The sequence below is a fragment of the Myotis lucifugus genome, unplaced genomic scaffold, assembly GCF_000147115.1.
Source record: "Myotis lucifugus unplaced genomic scaffold, Myoluc2.0 scaffold_41, whole genome shotgun sequence".
NCBI lineage: Eukaryota > Metazoa > Chordata > Mammalia > Chiroptera > Vespertilionidae > Myotis > Myotis lucifugus.
The window spans coordinates 4642333-4659275 of NW_005871089.1; the positions used below are offsets into that span (position 1 = coordinate 4642333).

The following is a 16943-nucleotide window of genomic DNA, read 5'->3' on the forward strand; positions in this document are numbered from 1 at the left end:
AACACAATATTCCAGAATAAAAATTAGAGTTATAAATGAAAGCATAATATAGTTATTTCTTTATTTGACAAAGCTTCCCATGTACCTTAAGAAGAACATTTTCCTGAGGTTTATTCTCTAACTTCATTTGTCCTTGGGTGTGGTCAGCAAATGACACTAATTGGATTTTTGCTATCTGTCTCCCTGAGTAGGTTGATATAAGCTACTTACCCTCTGGCAAAATGCAAATAATTTATTCTTAAGTATCCTTGTTTTAGGGAAGATAGGATTTACTGGATGGCTCCAAATTGCTGTTTAATCATCTCAGTTTCCCTATTCCTGGTTTACTGGCCTGTGTCATTTATATAACTTCCTTTTAACATTTTTCTTTACAAACATTCTACAACTTCCACAAACCGTTCTATGCCTCGTGCCTTCTATTACACCAAAATCATAATTTCTTTCCAATTAGTTAGAATTCTTAATCCTTAGAAGCCCTAATTTTAGGTGACATGTAAGTAACATTCCTCAGATTAGCAATACATTCATATTTTAAAGAGTTATTTCAAATAAAATACAAGACTTCTTCATTAACAGATTCAAATCCATCCTCTAGATTCTCCATATGAGGTGTACTCAGATTAATATTTTAGTGTCCTGCTTGTTAGAGTAGCCAAAGGAGGAATGCGAGAGACCAAAGTGGTAAGAGATTATAAACTTATTAGGTCATCTGGATACCAGATGGGCTGAGCCCCCATATAGTGCCAGCACCCAAAATTGGGGAGTCAGAGATTTTAAAGGACTCTAGGAGGGCTTTTTTTCTGGCGGAGAATTCTCTGGGCAGGTCTGGATCCTAGGAAGGTCCAGAGGGGAAGGATAATGGTCTTAGCAAGTGGAATGTGGTCTTAGCAAAATGGAATGTGGTCTAAGTGAAAGGGAATGTCCATTGTGAAGTGGCCTAAAGGTCAGTTCCCAGAGGAGGAGTATTGATTCAATTATTTGATCAGACCCAACACTGTTATTTCAAAATACCTAGATATTTAATAATTTTTTACTATTCAACCTGTTATGCCCAGATTTCAAGATCCCCAATAGACCACATCAGGGAGCCAGCCGAGTCCGATGCAAAAGCAGAGAGTCTTTTATTCGAGCTAGCTCGGCTCCCCGACCACACTCACCTATGCAGCGGCAAGCCAAGTGGCAGAGAGGGGGAACTCTGTGTGGAGAGAGGTTTTATAGGGGGGTTGGAGTAAGGGGAGGAGAAAGGACTGTGGGCCCTGCCGATTGGCCAGGTGCAAGTCGGGTCTTGTTACACAGGATGTGGTCATATCTATGGCGCGCACATCCCTTTATTGTCATGGGTTAGTTTAAAGAAATCCTGGGCGTGGCTAGCAGAGGCTTGGGCTTCCGGGAAGAAGCCCCGCTGAGCACATGGCTGCCCAAAGATGGAGGATACGAGGCAAGATGGAGGGCGTAGCCCTTGCCCTTTCACAACCCAGAAAACTCCAAAAATTTTAAGTTACCAAAGACTTTGGAAAACTATGATTAGGCATATAACTATCACCGAAAAAGCTTTATCATATACCCTTCATTTTAGTTATATTTATTTTGTCTTAACAACTTTGAGATTTTAAAGCCAATTAAAGGCATTTTCTTGGCAAATTTGTAACAAAGATAACTCACCAGCCTTCAGTGGCTTTAATGTGAAAGTACTATTTTATTTTATTTTTCTTTATAAAATGGGAGTGGCCCAATTTCCACAGCCTGCTGGAGGGCACTTCTGCAGGTCTGGTCCTCCTAGGAAAAAGACTTGGGGGGAGGGGGTTTAGAAGGTTTTATTTACCATATTTTTTTCTGAGTAGACTAAGAATATGAAATCTTGCATATAAGAAGAGATCTCAAAAACAGAAACAGAAACCCCTACAGTAAATAAATGAGTACTCTCAAAAGGATGGACTGGGACATTAGCTTTAGAATCTTATCTCACACTAACCCAGCACAGCAAATGGGTTCTGAGTGGCACAAAGCCCAAACAGCAGAGTGAGGATTCCTTATGTTTATAAAATGGTGAAGAGAAAACTAAGTCCCCCAAGATAAGAAAGCAAGCAAAGAACACCAGTAACCAAGTTACATTATAGATAGATAGACAAGAACTCTCACTAGCTAAGAGTTTCTGGCTGTTGATGCCCTGAGAGGGAGGGCAGGAAGGGTCCTCAAGATTAAGAGCTCTTGGCAGCTGCTGGGAAGTTCCTGCAATCCCTGCCACAAGCAGTTGGGCCCCCCAAAGTGGGACATGCCCCATCTTTAAACAAATTAAACCAAACAATAAGGAGACACAAAACATCAACAGAGACATTCTTATATACAATATTTACAGGCATGCACAACCCACAGATGAGAACTTCATACCGAGACAACCAAGATGGCGGCATAGGTAAACACCTGAACTTGCTGCCGTGCACAACCACATTAAAACTACAACTAAAAGACAAAACGAATATCATCCAGAACCACGGGAAGGCTGGCTGAGTGAAAATTCTACAACTAGAAGGAAAGAGAAAAACGCATTGAGCCTGGTAGGAGGTGCAGAGGTGTGGAAGTGCGGAGGTACGGAGGCGCGTGAGAAAGGGGCTGGCAGCTGGGTACACTGTTGTCTTTTTAAATCATTGATTCCAACTTTGGCTTTGTGACCACCAATGCATGGATGGCGTCCTTGTCCCTGTCTGTTCTGAGCTCCAGCTCTCTGTCTTCAGGAGTCCATCAGACATTCTGGCATGGATGATCCATAGCTCAAGCCCACTAGGAACTGTTCTTCCCCCATACATGCTTCCTTTCCAGGTATCCCTATCTTATTATGTGTGCCACCTTCCTATTTGTTCAAGTGAAGACTGCCCAGTAAAGTGTCAGAACTAGGACTAGAACCTCACACTTTCTACCTCTTCAAAGAGTTCAGCTGAGAGGCAGACATTACTCTTTTAGCCCTTCCCTCCCATACAAACAAGCCCATCATGTCTACCTTTGAAATTCATATTTGGGCCAGGCACCAACGTGACTCTAATGAGAGAGTGTCCAGTTCTTATTTTGAAATACCTATATTATATGTGGCTTCTTTAGCTGCTCTGAGTAGTGGCAATTTTCATGGGGTAAGCAGAGTGGAGAGAGAAGGAAGGAAAGTAAAGGAGGGATGGCTCCCTGAATTAGTTACTTCAGGTGCTGTAAGAAAGACCTAAAACAACAGTGACTTATGCTAGAATAGATGCTTATTTCTCACCCATGTGACAGTCGGGGTAGTCCAGGGCTGATACTAAGCCCTGCAGGAGCCTTCTGTCTTGCTGCTCTGCAATCCCTAGGGAGCTGCCTTTGGCAGCATGGCCCCACATCTGTGTTCCAGCCAGTGGGAAGGGGGAAGAGAAAAGAGAGGCTATATGCCTTCTCTTTAAGGGCATGACCCAGAAGTTGTACACATCAGTGGCTCTCACATCCTATTAGCTAGAAAATGGTCATATGACCACAGCTAGCTGCAAGGCAGGCTGGTATATGTAGTCTTTAGCTGATCGGCCATGTGCCTAACTAAAAATTCTACAGAAGAAGAAAAGATTAGGTGTAAGAGGAAAACTTGTCATTTCTGTCATAGTGATTTTGTACATTTCAATGTGACCTGCATGGCACCTAATTGGCTAACCTTAACTAGTACACAAAGGCTAAACACACTAATGAAGTTCTAATAGCATCCAGCAAAGCTCTTCATTTATGGATGGGAACATTGAGCTCAGAGAGGGAAGTCACCTGTGAAGACTGCCCAGTAAAGTGTCAGAACTAGGACTAGAACCTCACACTTTCTACCTCTTCAAAGAGTTCAGCTGAGAGGCAGACAGGCAGTGCCAGGAGGACTCAGGCTGGGGAGGAGCCACATGTCCCAGTCTGTCTATTGGGGGAGTACTAATCATTTTTCAGGACTCAGGATTATCATGTCTCTGAGGTGCCTCCAGGTGACCCTCACTGCATCTTTAGTACAGTGAACTGCAGTGATTCCCTATTGGAATGCAGGCTCCTTGATTTTAGTCATCTCTCTGTCCTAGCACCTGCCTAATAGTTAAATGCATTATGGAATACATGAATGACTGTATATCAGAGGACTCCTTCAATGGCAGGTAATAGAAACTTAGTTCAAACTGGCTTAAGAAAAAAAAAAAAAGACTGGCTGAAGCACAGGGCAGTCTAGGGGTGCAGCTTGCCTTGGCTTAACTGCTATTTTTAGAAGCAGTGCATCTGTACTGTGCCGGTTAGCATAGATTTGACACTGGATACATTGCTTGACCCTTCTTCACTTCTTTGTGGGAAGTGCTGCCCAAGCACCCCCTGCAAGGGTTGGGAGGAGGCTGGAGAATAAGGGCAGCTGCTAGTAGCATTGGTTGGGGTAAGGGGTCCCTCTTGGGCACCCCCAAGCCCAGGGCATCTTGATATAGAACCCAGTCTCAGCCCTTGTTGTTTTTGGTTTTGGTTTTATGGGGGTCACATCTTGGGTCATTTCTCAGGAGCTTCCCTGTGGCTCCACGTCAGGGAGTTGGATGCGCCTGCTGTACTCTCAGGCTAAAGGTGGCCTGGGCCCTAACTCCTGCTTCTTTCAGAAAGCCCAGGCACTCTGGTCTTTCCTGGCAGAGCTGGGAGTTCCCACATTCAGCCAGGACTGGGTTAGGGAAGGGAGGGGCAGGAGGAGGGAGGAATGGCTGGCTGGTGACTCACTGGAGGGGGGTGGGGGTGGGGTGGGGGAGGGGGTGGCATATATTGCAGGGCAGGTCTCACCTGGGGGGTGAGAATTCCCCTTTTAGAGAAGGTGGGCAGGGCCCTACAAATGAAAGCAGTCGGAGGCCCTTGGTCTGGAGAGGGGCTCTACTAGTAAGTACTGGGCAGGGCTGCTTATCTGTCAGAACGTGGTGATTGGCTTTCTGTTCCCAGGCAGGCTTCTAGGTTTGTTTTTCCTTTCTGCCCTCTGCTCTTGTGGGGTGGGGGTGGGGGGGCAGCTGCTGTGGTAGAGCCACTGGGGGCTGCAGAATTCTCTGGTCTCCTCAGTTCTGGGCTCTCAGTCTTCTTCCCAGGGTTAGCCACAAAATTTGGAGTTTTCCTGGGTCCAGAGTCTAGGAAAGGAATCAAAGGGAACAAGCCCCTGGGATCCCCTCATTCTTCCACTGGAGGGAAGGACAGCTGGGTCCTTGGGGAGTCCTGATAGGTCTGGTCCGGAGACAGGTGCTCCGGGATCCCCCACATTCACAGAGGTGGCAGGCATTTCCACGACACGCTGGGGAGTAAAACCCCAGTGGCAGAAATTAACTTGCTATACAGAGGTGGCAGTCATTAAGAAAGGTCTTGAGTGTTGGGCAGGGGATGTGGGTTAACTTTGATAGTAAATGGGGAGCCATGGGGGGCTCTTGAGCGGGGGAAGGACATGAGCAGGTTCATGTGTTGCCCTAAGAGGAAGCACTGCAGAGAGTGGGGTTATCGTTGGGGGCAGAGTGGAGATAGCAGGGGCAGTAAGGAGGGTTGCCATGGAGTCAGGGTAGGAGACTGTAGGCAAGAGCAGCAGGGAGAGGGTGAGGGAAGGAAGAACAGACAGGCCTTGGCTTGTCTGGGGGTGAAAGTGAGGAAGGGAGACTTGGAATCTGGAAGCTTCTTCATCCTTAGTCCCCTTCGGAGGGGCAGGCTGGCATGGCAGCTGCGCGCTGGCTTTTTCTGAGGGCCATGGTGGCCCTTGTAGGCAGGATGTGGTGCTTGCCAAGGATGCCTTTATGAATGCGGGGTGGGGGAGGGTGGGGAGAGACTGTTGACCAGCAGGTGGCTTTGAGCCACCAGGTTTGGACCGGAAGCCTCTGGGAAGGAAGTGGTTGCTCAGGGCTTCCCCACTGCGGACAGCTGGGAAGGGGGCTGGCAGGATGCACCCGGTCAGCCTGAGCGACTCCCTCAGCCCCGCTTCTGGGTATGTGGGGGTGGGGGTCGGGGGGAGGGTTCTTGGCTGGGATTAGAAGGGTTGAAGCCAGTTGCCTGTGACAGGAGCTGATGCTAATGTAGAGATTTGCTCCGTGGAAGGGCAGAAAGTTGTGGTTGGGAACCCAAATACTTCTCAGCTGTTCTAACTGTCAAATTACATCATATTAATACGCCAATCACTTATCTGGGCTTTAATTTTTTCTTTTACAAAATGGGATCAAGCAGGTCAGCCTGTTTCCCCTGGGGGCTATGAGAACATGAAATTGTTTATAGGCTTGGCAATCGTGTTGGATAGCCTAGATGGACACTGGCTACATGGCTTGGCAGGAGCAATCAGGCAGCAGCGGTGGGACACAGACAAGGTTCGAGCAGCCTGCCCAAGTCAGACACCTTGGGCACAGCCAAGATTGGGAGCAGGGCCGAACCCAGGGAGGTCTGGGGTCCCTGCTGAGGCCACAGGCCTACCTCTCACTCAGTCCTGCCTCCAGTCTTGGGGGTCAGCCCCAAGAGGTCAGCCTCTTCCCTTTCTGATTGTCTTGGTCACTCAGTCTATATCTATGAAACTAGCAAATGTTCCCTCTCTCTGGCCCCACACTCATACACCCAGCTGCCTTCTAGAACTTGCTCTTGGAAGTTTCTGCACAAACCATGCTAACATCACATGCCCTGCACTGAACCCGTCTCTGTCTCAGTGAGTACCCCACCGGTCACTGGACACAAAACCGTGGGCCCCTCACTGCTCCCTTTCTCTGTCCCCACATCCTCCAGTTCTGTCTCTTTCACCCAGATCTACTCTGTCTCTTCTGTCCTGCAGATGCCTGCAGAGTAATCTTTATGAAGCAAAGTAGGACCATATCCTTTCCTCAATTCCAGAATCTTTGGTGGCTCCCAGCTGCCTTCAAGGTAAAGGCCAGACCTCTTAGTCTATGTCTAAGTCTGGCTCCAACCTCAGCTCCTCTCCCCACGCTGATCTGAGCACATCCTTGCCCTGAGCAGGCTGACCTTGCCTCTACTTGCCTCCTCTTCCTACTTGCATCTTCGTTCTGAAAGGGTGGGTCACAGCCACCTCTCCTGGTTTAGCCTCCCCAGTGACTCAGTTCCTGCCAGCATCTCTCGGAAATTCCCTCAGCAGAGCGCCTTGTGGGTGCGTGGGAGGAAGGACCTCTCAGCTGGCAGTTGCAACCTTGCCCCAAGCTGGTCCAGGGGAGATGGGGTGAGTATGCCTGGGGAGGACCTTTTGAGACAAAGGCTTCAATTCCTCTTCCTCACAGGCAGGGGAAGCCTTCCGCCACCGAGAGCCCAGCTGTCAGTTGCCTCAGAAGAAGATGGGCAGCCCTGGCACAGGTGTGCGTGCGGCCACTACCCTAGGAGTGCTGTGGTTCTTCTTCACAGGTGAGGGGTGTGGTTTTAGGGCTGGAGGTGGGGGAGGGGCTCCCACTCCCACCATGGGTTTGTGGAGCCTCTCTGTCTAGCAGGGATGGGGAGGGGTTATTGAACCTCTTCCCAATCTCCCCTGTCCCCTGTCCATGCTCATTTCCACCTCCAGGATCCAGTAGGCAACTTATTTTACATTTCTTAGCCTCCATCTCCCCTTCTATAAAATGGCATTGTGAGCACTACTAAGTCCAATGTCACCTCCTCAGCAAGGCTTTCCTGGCTACCTTGTATAAAACAGCACATCCCTCCCCACCCCTGACCTTACTTCATGCTTCTGGCATTTATCTCCACTTGATATATTGTATGTTTGCTTTCTCTGCTCTAAGAAGAGGATTGGTGCCAGCCACATAATAGATGCTCATTCACTATGTTGAATAAATGATGCAAATATTCCCACAGTGTTGTTTGGCACACAGTTGGTATTCAACAGTGGCAACTACTTTCATAACAATATTCTCACCTTATATTTCAAATCCTGATCAGTACCTCTGCTCTGAGGGACCACCTTCTTCTGCCATGGACAAAGACAAAGCTTAGTGTCTGGCACCATCTAGTGGTCACAAAGAGGCATCTTTGCCCACTGCTGCTTTCATTCCCCAAATGCCTCTAAGAAGGGCACCCTGGTCCAGTTGGTCTCCAGTAGCAGAGCTGGCCTGGAGCACCTGGGGTTGCAGGGAGAGATCTCAGCACACCGATTATGATACCTCCTTCTTTCCATAAAATGTTCTTTTTTTCCATTACCATACTATTTTATTTCTTTATATATCTTTAAATTGAATTTATTGGGGTGACATTGGTTAATAAAATTATACAGGTTTCAGGTATACAATTCTACAACACATCATCTGTGTACTGTATTGTGTGTTCACCACCCCAAGTCAAGTCTCCTTCCATCACCATTTATTCCCCCTTTCCCTTCTTCTACCTTTCCTCAACCCCCTTCCCTCTGGCAATCACCTTATTGTTCTCTGTGTCTGTGAGCCTTTCTCTTTTTTTCTTTCCTTAATCCTTTCACCCTTCTCACCCAGTCTCCAACTCCCTCCCCTCAGATAGCTGTCAGTATGTTCTCTGTATTCATGAGTCTGTCTCCACTTTTTAAGTTTATTTTGCTCATTAGATTTCACATGTAAGTGAAATTATATGGTACTTAACTTTCGCTGATTGACTTATTTCACTTAGCATAATACTCTCCAGGTCCATCCATGCTATCGAAAAAGGCAAGATTTCCTTATTTCTTCAACTGAGTAGCATTCCATTGTGTAAATGTACCACAGCTTTTTTATCTACTCATCTACTGATGGGCACTTGGGCTGCTTCCAAATCTTGGCTATTGTAAATAATGCTGCAATGAACATAGGGGTGCATATATTCTTTCGAATTAGTGTTTTGGGTTTCTTTGGATATATTTCCAGAAGTGGACTCACTGGGTCCATTTTTAAGTTTTTGAGGTAACTCCATACTGCTTTCCATAGTGGCTGCACCAATCTACATTTTCTTTTCTCCACATGACAGGTGCAGAGATGATATCTCATTGTGGTTTTAATTTGCACTTCTCTGATGATTAGTATTGTTGAGCATGCTTTCATATATCCATTAGCCATTTGTATGTTTTCTTTAGAGAAGTGTCTATTCAGGTCCTTTGCCCATTCTTAATTGGATTTTTTCTTTTTTTTGGTGTTGAGTTTTATTATAAGTTCCTTCTAAATTTAGAATATTAAGCCCTTATCGGATGTATGGAAAAATATGTTCTCCATTCAGTGGGTTGTCTTTTTATTTTGTTGATGGTTTGATGTAGTCCCATTTGTTTAGCTTTTCTTTTGTTTCCCTTGCCCGAAGAGATATATCAGAAAAAATATTGTTATAAGAAATGACTGAGATTTTACTGCCTATGTTTTCTTCTAGGATATTTATGGTTTGGAGCCTAACATTTAAGTTTTTAATCCATTTAGAGTTTATTCTTGTTATAGAGTCAGGAAGTGGTCTAGTTTCATTTTTTGCACACATCTGTCCAATATTCCCAACACCATTTATTGAATTGACTATCTTTACCCCACTGTATGTTTTTGCCTCCTTTGTAAAATATTAATTGACTAAAGGCATGGGTTTATTTCTGGGCTCTCTATTCTGTTCCATTGATCAATATGCCAATACCATACTGTTTTGATTACTTTGGTCTTGTATAGTTTGATATCAGGTAGCGAGATTCCTCTAACTTTGTTCTTTTTTCTCAAGATTGCTGTGGCAATTTGAGGTCTTTTGTGGTTCCATGTAAGTTTTTGGAATATTTGTTTTAGTTCTGTGAAATATGCCATTGGTATCTTGATAGGAATTGCATTGAATCTGTAGATTGCTTTGGGTAGTATGGACTTTTTAATGATGTTAATTCTTCCTATCCATGAACATGGTATATGCTTCCACTTACTGGTATTTGTATCTTCTTCAATTTTGTTCTTCAGTGTGTTATAATTCTTTGAGTACAGGTCTTTTACATCCTTGGTTAAATTTATTCCTAGGTATTTTATTTTTTTTGGAGCAATTTTGAATGAAATTGTTTTCTTAGTTTCTCTTTCTGATAGTTCATTATTGGTGTACAAAAATGCAACTGATTTCTGGATGTTTATTTTGTATCCTGCTACTTTGCAGAATTTATTTTTTAGTTTTAGTAGTTTTTGTGTGTGGGATCTTTAAGGTTCTCTATATACAGTAATGTATCATCTGCAAATAATGACAGTTATACTTCTTCCTTTCCAATTTGAATGTCTTTTATTTCTTCTTGTCTGATCACTATGGCTAGGACTTCCAGCACTATCCTATATAATAAATCCTATATAATAAAGAGGTAATATGCAAATTAACCCTGGCACCTTCACAAGATGGCTGCCTACAACCAGGATGGCAGAGGGGTTAGTGAGGGATGACCAAACGACTGAACAAGCAGGCTGCATGGGGTGGCCAGGCCGGCAGGGGGGTTAGTGAGGGATGACCAAACGACTGAACAAGCAGGCTGTGTGGGGCGACCAGGCTGGTAAGGGGGTTAGTGAGGGATGACCAAATGACTGAACAAGCAGGCTGTGTGGGGCAACCAGGCCGGCAGGGGGGTTAGTGAGGGATGACCAAATGACTGAACAAGCAGGCTGTGTGGGGCGACCAGGCCGGCAGGGGGGTTAGTGAGGGATGACCAAACGACTGAACAAGCAGGCTGTGTGGGGCGACCAGGCCGGCAGGGGGGTTAGTGAGGGATGACCAAACGACTGAACAAGCAGGCTGTGTGGGGCGACCAGGCTGGTAAGGGGGTTAGTGAGGGATGACCTAATGACTGAACAGCAGGCTGCGTAGGGCCACCAGGCGGGCGAGGGGGGCGGGAGGAAGGGGGCAGTTATGAACGACCAGGCCGGCAGGGGGGGTGGCAGTTAGGGGCGACCAGGCAGGCAGGCAGGTGAGTGATTAGGAGCCAGCAGTCCAGGATTGTGAGAGGGATGTCCGACTGCCAGTTTAGGCCCAATCCCGGGCCCAAACGGGCAGTTGGACATTCCCTGAGGGGTCCCGGATTGGAGAGGGTGCAGTCTGGGCTGAGGGGACCCCCCACCCCATCCACGAATTTCGTGCATCGGGCCTCTAGTGTTGAATAAGAATGGAGAAAGGAGACATCTCTGTCTTCTTCCCAATCTTAAGGGGAATATTTGTAGTTTTTCCCATTGAATATGATGTTGGCTATAGGTTTTTCACATATGGCCTTTATTATGTTGATGTACGGTCCTGCTATTCCTGCTTTGCTGAATATATATATATTTATTTATTTATTTACCATAAATGGGTACTAGATTTTTAAAAAAATATATTTTATTGATTTTTTACAGAGAGGAAAGGAGAGGGATAGAGAGTTAGAAACATCGAACAGCTGCCTCCTGCATACCCCCTACTGGGGGATATGCCCGCAACCAAGATACATGCCCTTGACCAGAATCAAACCGGGGACCCTTCAGTCCACAGGCCGATGCTCTATCCACTGAGCCAAACCGGTTAGGGCTGGGTGCTGGATTTCAACAAATGTTTTTTCTGCCTCTATTTATATGATCATATGGTTTTTATCTTTTATTTTGTTTATGTGAGGCATTACATTTGTTGATTTGTGAATATTGTACCAGCCTTACATCCCCAGAATAAATCCCACTTGATCATGTTGTATGATCTTTTAAATGTATTGCTGGATCTGATTTGCTAATATGTTGTTAATGATTTTAGCATCTATGTTCATCAGAGATATTGGCTTATAATTTTCTTTCTTATCTGGTTTTGAAATTAGGATAATACTGGCCTCATAAAATGAGCTTCAGAGTTTTCCCTCTTCTCGAATATTTTGGAATAGTTTGAGAAGGATAGGTGTTAGTTCTTCTTTGAATGTTTGGCAAAAGTCACCTGTGAAGCCATCCAGTCCGGGACTTTTGTTTGTTGGGAGTTTTTTTTATTTTATTACTATTTTAATTTCACTAGTTGTAATCTGTCTATTCAGATTCTCTCTGATTCAGTTTTGGAAGATTGTATGCTTCTAGGTATTTATCCATTCATTCCAGATTGTCCAATTTGTTGGCATATAGTTGTTTATAATATTTTCTTACAAAAATATTATTTTTCTATATTCAAGAAACCTTTCATACTGTATTTAGTAAATTATGTGTTAAGACTGATTTTCACACTTTTTTAGTGTGCCTGTTTTGCTGGTACCGAAAGCACACACTTAATTGAACTATGACCCAGGAATGGCAATGTCAGGGTAGGGGCACACCTTCCCAAAAGGCTATTGGGGATCTTTTCCTAATTTTCCAGGACTCTAAAAGAAGAATTGGAATGGAGACAGAAGTGATAAAGTAGGGCGGCTACAGGGTACATCCATAGGATGGAGGGCAGGGGTGGGGCAGGGGGTTTGTCTCTGGCTATGCCTGGGCCCTGCTTTGGGGGATGGAGTTGACCTGGGCTGATGAGATCCATGCTCCTGTGTTCCCTCACCTAGACTCTATCAGCAAGCCCTGTTCGTCCTCCCTCCTAAATAAACCTTCAATCTGTCTCCTTTTTTCATAGCCACTGCCACCCTCTGAAGCTAAACCATCATCACTTCTTACAGGGACCACTGAAGAGCCAGAGTGAATTTGAAGCATTGTTACCCAGATTATACCCGATTAAAACTCTCCAAATGACTTCCCTAAATTCCTTTCAGGCCCACAAAGCTCTCCCATCCAAATGCTGTGGCCATACCGACAGCTTCCTGATATTATCACATAGTAACCTGGACCTTGACTCAGGGCCTTCGCACCTGCTATTGCCTCTGTGTAGCTCTTTGTATATCAGGCTCTTTATCATTTTTTTAAAATTTTATTTTTTGGAGTAATTTTTTATTTTTCAATTACAGTTGATATACAATATCATAATAGTTTCAGGTGTACAACATAGTGATTAGACATTAATATAACTTATAAGGTGATCACCCCCGTAAATCTAGTACACTTCTAACACCATAAGGGCGCAGAGGATGGGCCAAGACCCGCCCCTATGCCCACTGCAGCCTCGCGGCCCACAGTTCCTTTCAAGGTGCACTAATTTGTGCACTGGGCCCCTAGTTGTTAATAATGCTGCAATGAACATAGGGGTGCATATGTCTTTTTGAATTAGTGTTTTCGATCTCTTCGGATAAATACCCAAAAGTGGAATTGCTGGGTCCTTCTTTGTCTTTTGTTAGAGCCTTTGTTTTAACGTCTATTTTGTCTGGTATAAGTATTGCTACCCCAGCTTTTTAATTTCAATTCCATTTTCATGAAATATCTTTTTCTATCTCTTCTTTCAATGTGTGTGTGTCTTTTGATCTGAAGTAAGTTTCTTGTAGGCAGCATATATAAGGGTCTTTTTTTCTTTTCTTTCTTTTTTTTTGTGTTAATCCTCACCTGAGGATATTTTTTCCATTGAATTTTAGAGAGGGTAGGATGGAGGGAGGGAGGGGGAGAGAGAGAAAACAAAACATCGATGTGAGCTAGACATGTGCCCTGACCAGGAATGGGGATCGAACCTGCAACCCTTTGGGACATGGGCCAATGCTCTAACCACTGAGCTCACCAGCCAGGGCGAGGGTCTTGTTTTCTTATCTATTCAGCCACCCTATGTCTTATCATTGAAGCATTTAATACATTTATATTTAAAGTAATTGTTGATAGATATGTAGTTATTGCCATATTATTATTCATGCTTTTTGTTGTTAATCTTCTCCTAAGGATATTTTTTCCATTGATTTTTTAGAGAGAGTGGAAGGGAAGAGGAGAAAAACAGAGAGAAACATCAATGTGAGAGAGACACATCAATTGGTTGCCTCCTGTACTCACCCTGATGGGGACTGGGGATGGAGTCTGCAACCAAGGTACATGCCCTTGACTGGAATTGAATCTGTGACCTTCAGTCCGCAGGCTGATGCTCTAACCACTGAGAAAAACCGGCTAGGGCTTATCATTCATACTTTTGATCTTTTTTTCTTCATGAAGGCCCTTTAATATTTCATGTAATATTGGTTTGGTGGTGATGAACTCTGTTAGCTTTTCTTGTCTGGGGAGCTCTTTATCCTTTGATTCTAAGTGATAGCTTTGCTGGGTAGAGTAATCTTGGTTTTAGGTTCTTGTTTTTCATCACTTTGAATATTTTGTGCCAATTCCTTCAGGCCTGCAAAGTTTCTGTTGAGAAATCAGCTGACAGACTTATGGAAGCTCCCTTGTAAGTAACTCTCTGTTTTTTTTCTTGCTGCTCTTAAGATTTTCTCTTTGTCGTTAACCTTTGGGATTTTAATTATGATGGGCTTTGGTGTCGGCCTATTTGAGACTCTCTGCGCTTCCTAGTCTTGTATGTCTATTTCCTTCTCCAGTTAGGGAATTTTTTCTGTCATTGCTTCCTCTCTTTTCCGTCTGGGACCTCTCTGCTGTGGATGTTGATACATTTGATGTTGTCCCAGAGGTCCCTTAAACTATCCTAATTTTTTAAATTCTTTTTTCCTTTTGCTATTTTCTTTCTGCTACTTTATCTTCCAAATTGCTGATTTGATTCTCTGCTTCTTCTACTCTACTGTTGATTCCCTTTAATATGTTCTTTTTTTAAAAAAATATATTTTATTGATTTTTCACAGAGAGGAAGGGAGAGAGATAGAGAGTTAGAAACATTGATGAGAGAGAAACATCGATCAGCCGCCTCCTGCACATCTCCCACTGGGGATATGCCCGCAACCCAGGTACATGCCCCTGACCGGAATCGAACCTGGGACCTTTCAGTCCGCAGGCCGATGCTCTATCCACTGAGACAAACCGGTTTCGGCCCCTTTAACATATTCTTCATTTCAGTTAGTGTATTCTTCATTTCTAACTGCTTTATGTTTTCTATCTTCATTTTTATGTCTCTTATTTCTTTGTTGAAGTCATTACTGAGATCATTGACCATCCTTATAACCAGTGTTTTGAATTCTGCATCTGGTAGATTGCTTGTCTCCATTGTGTTTAGTTCTTTTTCTAGAGTTTTGGTCTGTTATTTCATTTGGGATTGTTTCTTTGTATCCTTATTTTGGACGGCTCCCTGTGTTGGTTTCTATTTATTAGGTAGAGCTGCTATGCTTCTGGTCTTGGTAGAGTGGTCTATGTAGTAGGTGTCCTGTGGGGCCCAGTGGCACATTCTCTGTGGTCACCTGAGCCAGGTGCTCCAGGTGTGTCCATTGTGTGGATTGTGTGTGCCCTTCTCTGTAGTTGAGCCCTGATTTCTATTAGCATGTCTGTGGGAGGGATTGACACTTACGCTGACTGGCTAAGGTCTGGCTATGAGTACAGTGGAAGAACTGTTATGCAGGGGTTTACCCTACAGAACAGGATTGCTTTAGTGGGGCTCCGGTGTGTCAGGCTCTTTTTCATTTCCTTTAAATCTCAGCTTAATAGCTCTAAGAATGTGCCTCACTACCATATTTAAAAGTATGGGCACTTTTTTCTTTCTGTGCAAGTTAATCATGTTTATTTAAGAAAAGAAAAAAGCACTTGTGATCCTTTCTCATCCAGAGAAAACCACTAATAACACTACAGTGCATACTTTTTTAGACTCCCCTTTCTAATTTATAAAGATAATACTAGAGGCCTGGTGCACGAAATTCATGCAGGGGATGGGGGTCTCTCAGCCCGGCCTGCACCCTCTCGCAATCTGGGACATCTCTCTCGCAATCTGGGACCACTGGCTCCTAACTGCTCACCTGCCTGATCACCTCTAACCACTCTGCCTGCCTGCCCGATGTCCCTAACTGCTCGCCTGCCTGCCTGATTGCCCCTAACTGCCTCTGCCTTGGCCCCTGCCACTGTGGCTTCATCCAGAAGGACGTCCGGAATGACATCCAGAAGGTCGTTTGGGTGTCTGGTCTAATTAGCATATTACACTTTTATTATTATAGATATTCTCATGGGAAAATGAAACCAGAATAGATAGCTGTTAAGTACCTGCCAGTTGTTTGAAAAGCTACCACTGTACTTTCTAATTCATTGACATGTTTTCTTCCTTCCTATTCCTAATCACATGCTAATAAGGATTTGTGTGCTAGTGTGTTCCTCTCTTCTATTAAAATGTCAGCTCTGAATAGGTGTGACTGGTCCCATTCTCTTACATTCCTAACTCTTACACTTGGCAGATACTAGGAGCTTACTGTATTTGTGTTGATTGAATGAGGATTGCAGCCAGTAAACTTACTTTAGGTCTCAGGCCTCAGAGAACAGGTGGATGGGGCTTGGGATTAACCCTGAAGGAGAAGGGGACTAGAGAGGCCCAGCGTGTCTCCACCCACCTGACCACCCTGCCCCACCGACTCTGCCCCCAGGCCCCGCCTTGGAGATACAGGTCCCCACTAATCATGTTTATTTAAGAAAAGAAAAAAGCAGGGTGGGTAGTGCTAAGGGGTGAGGGCGATGGTAACAGGCTTCTCTGCTCTCTAGATCTCCTGACTCAGGGCCCTGGAGACTTCTGGAAGGATGGAGAAGCATTCAGCTCTCAGCAGGGATGAAGGAAAGGGGAGGGAAATGAGTCCCAGCTGGGAGGAGAGGTTTGCTAGGGCCAGAGGCAGCCCAAGTCTGGCCCCGAGAATGGACCTTGTCAGACCAAGGCCAACCTGCTATGATTTCTGTCAGAAGATGAGGGAGACTCTATGTCTGGGAGTCCTGAGGCTCGATCTGCTTTTGGGTGTGGGGAGAAAATGGGAAAGTGGAACGGGGCCTGGGGTTGATTGGGGAGGAGGTGTGGGAGGCTGCAGGGTGGTAGCATGGAGTGTTGCTACCCCTCCTCACTACCCTGCTCCTCCAACCTCGCCTTCAGGCGCGGTAGAGGGTCCAGGTCCCCGAAGACCCTGTGGTGGCCCTGCTGGGGCACCGGATGCTACACTGCGCTGCTCCTTCTCACCGGAGCCCGGCTTCAGCCTGGAGCAGCTCAATTCTTCATCTGGCAGCTGACAGACACCAAAACAGCTGGTGCACAGCTTCACGCAGGGCAGGGAACCAGGGCAG

General features: G+C 45.1%; 1 protein-coding gene across 1 annotated transcript in view; it reads left to right on the forward strand.

The window, feature by feature from the left end:
- The window catches only part of CD276 (CD276 molecule), a 48760-nt gene extending 31825 nt beyond the window's left edge, over positions 1 to 16935 (forward strand). Inside the window, exons 3-4 of the mRNA XM_023753171.1 lie at positions 7233 to 7353; positions 16756 to 16935. Coding sequence (XP_023608939.1) covers positions 7233 to 7353; positions 16756 to 16889 — 255 coding nt within the window. The 3' untranslated portion in view covers positions 16890 to 16935. The remainder of the gene's footprint in view (positions 1 to 7232; positions 7354 to 16755) is intronic.
- Positions 16936 to 16943: the final 8 nt, after the last annotated feature.